At 41.9% G+C, this 3621-nt stretch overlaps 1 protein-coding gene across 8 annotated transcripts in view; it reads left to right on the plus strand.

The window, feature by feature from the left end:
* Positions 1 to 3621, plus strand: part of gata3 (GATA binding protein 3) — a 15812-nt gene that overhangs the window by 8031 nt on the left and 4160 nt on the right. For 4 of the 8 annotated variants that reach the window (XM_032504838.1, XM_032504845.1, XM_032504840.1 and 1 more), the window contains exon 4: positions 1763 to 1908. In XM_032504838.1, coding sequence (XP_032360729.1) covers positions 1763 to 1908 — 146 coding nt within the window. Of the gene's footprint in view, positions 1 to 1762; positions 1909 to 1975; positions 2023 to 3621 lie in introns of all 8 variants that reach the window. The other 4 variants (XM_032504839.1, XM_032504842.1, XM_032504843.1 and 1 more) reach the window with 2 other exon arrangements.

The raw sequence follows: 3621 nt of genomic DNA on the forward strand, positions 1-3621 counted from the left end.
CCCCCCCCCCAACAAACCAAAATGAGAGTTGAATGCTTGGATTAATTTAGGTCATTTTTTTGGCCATCTTCCCCTACACTAACAGAGCGGGGGAGAGAGAGGGAGAGAGGGAGAGAGGGGGAGAGGGGGAGAGGGGGAGCCAGTTCTCTGGGCTGTGTCGCCCCGTTTATATGTTTAAGTTAATCCCATTACTGTCAGACCAGTGCGCGCCACAGTTGCATTGTTTACCCAGCGGTAGAGCACCGGATGCTGCTCGTTCATTCACAGGGAAAAAGCGGGGGAGCCGCCGCCGTGGCAGAGGGCGCGAACCACCGAGGGAGGGGAGAGAAAGAGAGAGTGTGGGGAGATATTTCCAAATATATAACTCATAATACAAGAGGGGGGTAGGGGGGTAATTATTTTAAAGGTTGCTGCTGCTCAGCTGAAAACCGGTTTTCGGTAATGAGATTAATATCAGCGGCTTTGATGGGAGTATAGAACACAGTGGATTAGTCGATGCATATCATTCGGGGTTATTAAGCACCATTCACTCAATGCAAATACAGATTTTAATTCAAGGATAATGTGAGATAATTTGTGCATTTTAAGATACTTTCCCGATCTGATGAGTATTCCCCTTTTGAATAAGCTTAACAGTGCAGTGTGTGTTTGCCATGTCAACTTCATGCAACTAAAACCTAAACACATCTTGTGCAGTTTACAAAATCTGCATCGCAGAGGCCTGTTTTTACTCAAGCAGCATGCACTGGATCCGACAGTTCCTGTTTGAGTTCAGCATCAGAACAGAAAGAGAGAGAGAGAGAAAATATATAAAGAAACACACATTTATCCAGGCGCTTGCCATGTCTGTCACGTCAAAACGCAGAACGACCCGGACGCATCCGTCTCTCACTCTCTTAGTGAAGAAGTCGAGCTGTGTTTGTTGCTGCAGCTCGAAAAAAAACATGTTTTTTTTATTTTTTATAAAGGGGAAGTGCTGCTGCATGAACATGCAAAAGGGCTACTGGCGTTGCACAAATGCCATGTGAGTCTCTGCTTTCAAATAATCGGACTGTAGCTGCAGAGCCCTTGTTTCAATTTCAGGCTCCTTTCTGCTCTAATCAAATTAAACTGTTAGTGCGCGTCTCACCTGTCGGTGTCACTAGAGAAGTGCCAGTCAAACGTGAACACACCCTAATAAAGGAACACAGCCTATAAGACATCATATACAAATACTAATAATGATGAATGTTAATATTATTATTATGAGAGAGAGATTGGCTGATGAGAGAATGAAAAAGGCTTGCATTTTTTTATTTTATTTAAATCATCACGAGCCAAAGAAGTGCATTTTGCTTAGTGTGAAAATCCTGACTCAGGACACGTATAGTGTAGCTTAAAGACTTTGTGGTTCATTGAATCATTTTTGCTTTATGGACCTTAACAGAACTGCTCTATTCACCACCAACACTTACCACGTGTGTGTGTGTGTGTGTGTGTGTGTGTGTGTGTGTGTTGTAAAATATCTGCTGCAGTAAAAGTCATGCTTGTAATTGCAATGTTGCAATGTTACATTAATATTATGTATTGATGATTGTTGATATTTTGTTGCATATTGCATGTTTTATATATATAAAAAAAGAAGCTTAATTAACATGCATCAACAATTATGTTTTAAGGACCAACTGACCGGGACACTGTCTCCATGTTTTGTTTGTGTGTGTGTGTGTGTGTGTGTGTTTGTGTGTGTGTGTGTGCATGTGTGTGTGTTGGGCTCTTGCAGAAGGTAGAGAGTGTGTGAACTGCGGAGCCACGTCAACTCCGCTGTGGAGGCGGGACGGTACGGGTCACTATCTGTGTAACGCCTGCGGACTCTATCACAAGATGAACGGGCAGAATCGCCCTCTCATCAAACCCAAGCGGCGGCTGGTACGTCTCCACCACATTTCTCTATTGATGACATGTCCGTCTCTCTCTCTGTTTTTCCCCTATCCAGGAAGAAGTAGGCCTATTAGCTGCAGGAAATTGACTCGACAAGTGCAGGTCTCTGTTTTCAGATACTACCATAGAAAAAAAAAAACTGCACAGTTATTATTATTATTTTTTTTTTTATAAATGCAATGACGATGCTATTTTTTTATTTGCTAAAATTGTCATTGATTCACAGTATTCTGTTTTAAACAATAGGCCCCATGTGTATTTTGGAGATGCATTGCCTCCATTAAAAGAGAGCTTCTGTAGCTTGTTCTGCAGGCCTGCATTCAAAAACGCACAATGAGCTCCATCATATGAATATTATTTTGACATTTTAGTACATTTGGGCTATTGGTAGGCTAGTTTTTTTTGGTGTGCAATTCTTATGATTGCTTCAGGTGGAGCTAGTTTTTTTTTTTGTTGTTGCTGCAGTTTGCAGTTATTTTAGGGAAAGCCCCTCTCATCAAAGCTGCGTCTCTTATGAGCTTCAGAGGAGTTTCCCTGCATGCCTTCTTATGCATCAGAAAAAAAATAGATCTTTCGAGGCAAAGATGGCTGCCCAGTCCTGTACTGGACCTTTTTTCTCTCCTCCACCTTCGCCTCTAATGTGAAAACCCGACTTCCCAGGAAAGGGCTGCCGGATATCTGAGCAGCGCAGATAAGTCACTTTTAACAACACAGCCCGCTTCCCCAGTCAAAACATGAAGGCTGCGGAGTCCGAGCCAGGCCGAGCCAGGCCAGCACAGAGTCACGACTCGAGCTTGTTTAGTGTTATAATCTCTGTTTAAATGAAATAGGAATCAGGTGGGCAATTGCCACGCAACATTTGACCTTCTTTCTTTTTTTATTTACGGAGGGAAAAAAAAAATCTTATGTCTAGGCCAGAAAGTGACATCAGAGGAGGATTTAAGACCCAGATGTGAGCCGCCAATCTCATCGAGCAAAGAATAGCTTGTCTGCTCATATTTAACGTTTTGGTGGCAGAAAAGATTCAGTTATTTAAGCATTGGTGTAATGGATTAAAAAAAAATCAAGAGGGTGAAAAAAGTCAAAAGATGATAATACTGCAAGAAAATAGCAATCCAAGTAAAGATCATAGAGCCAGACATTATGTTGGTTATTCACAGCACACAGCAGCAGGGGTTATTAGGCCACCCCGTGTGTATAATTGGAAATCCCTCCCTGAGATAATGTAGTCCTTTACGTTAGTGTGTCCTTTGCGGTCACGTGTCTATTGATTTTTTTTTTTTTAGAGATTATAACATCAATGTCAAGCCATTGCAGCAAACTGGGCTGCGAGACAGACAGGCAGCTAAATCCATGGGAAGACATTACTTTCACTGTGTCAGGATGAAGAGAGGGTTTTACTCTGCTGAAGCCTGCAGCGAAGCTAAACATACCCACTTTTTTCTTTTATTATTATTATTATTAGTAGTAGTAGTATGCTTTTTAATTGGCGTGCAATTATTGCTTATGGTTCATTTCACTGCATGGTGTGTTCATATTCTTCTGTCCATAACGTCCATGTTTTCAAAATCATCTTTAAAACACACACACGTAGGCCTACAGGAGACCCTTTTTAATCGATACCAAATCTATATGTTCAGGCCCTTAAAGTCGACATTGCAAACAAGCCTTCGTGGCACAGACACGCACTTTAAGGGGGGG

This window comes from Etheostoma spectabile, chromosome 23 (assembly GCF_008692095.1).
Source record: "Etheostoma spectabile isolate EspeVRDwgs_2016 chromosome 23, UIUC_Espe_1.0, whole genome shotgun sequence".
Lineage (NCBI taxonomy): Eukaryota > Metazoa > Chordata > Actinopteri > Perciformes > Percidae > Etheostoma > Etheostoma spectabile.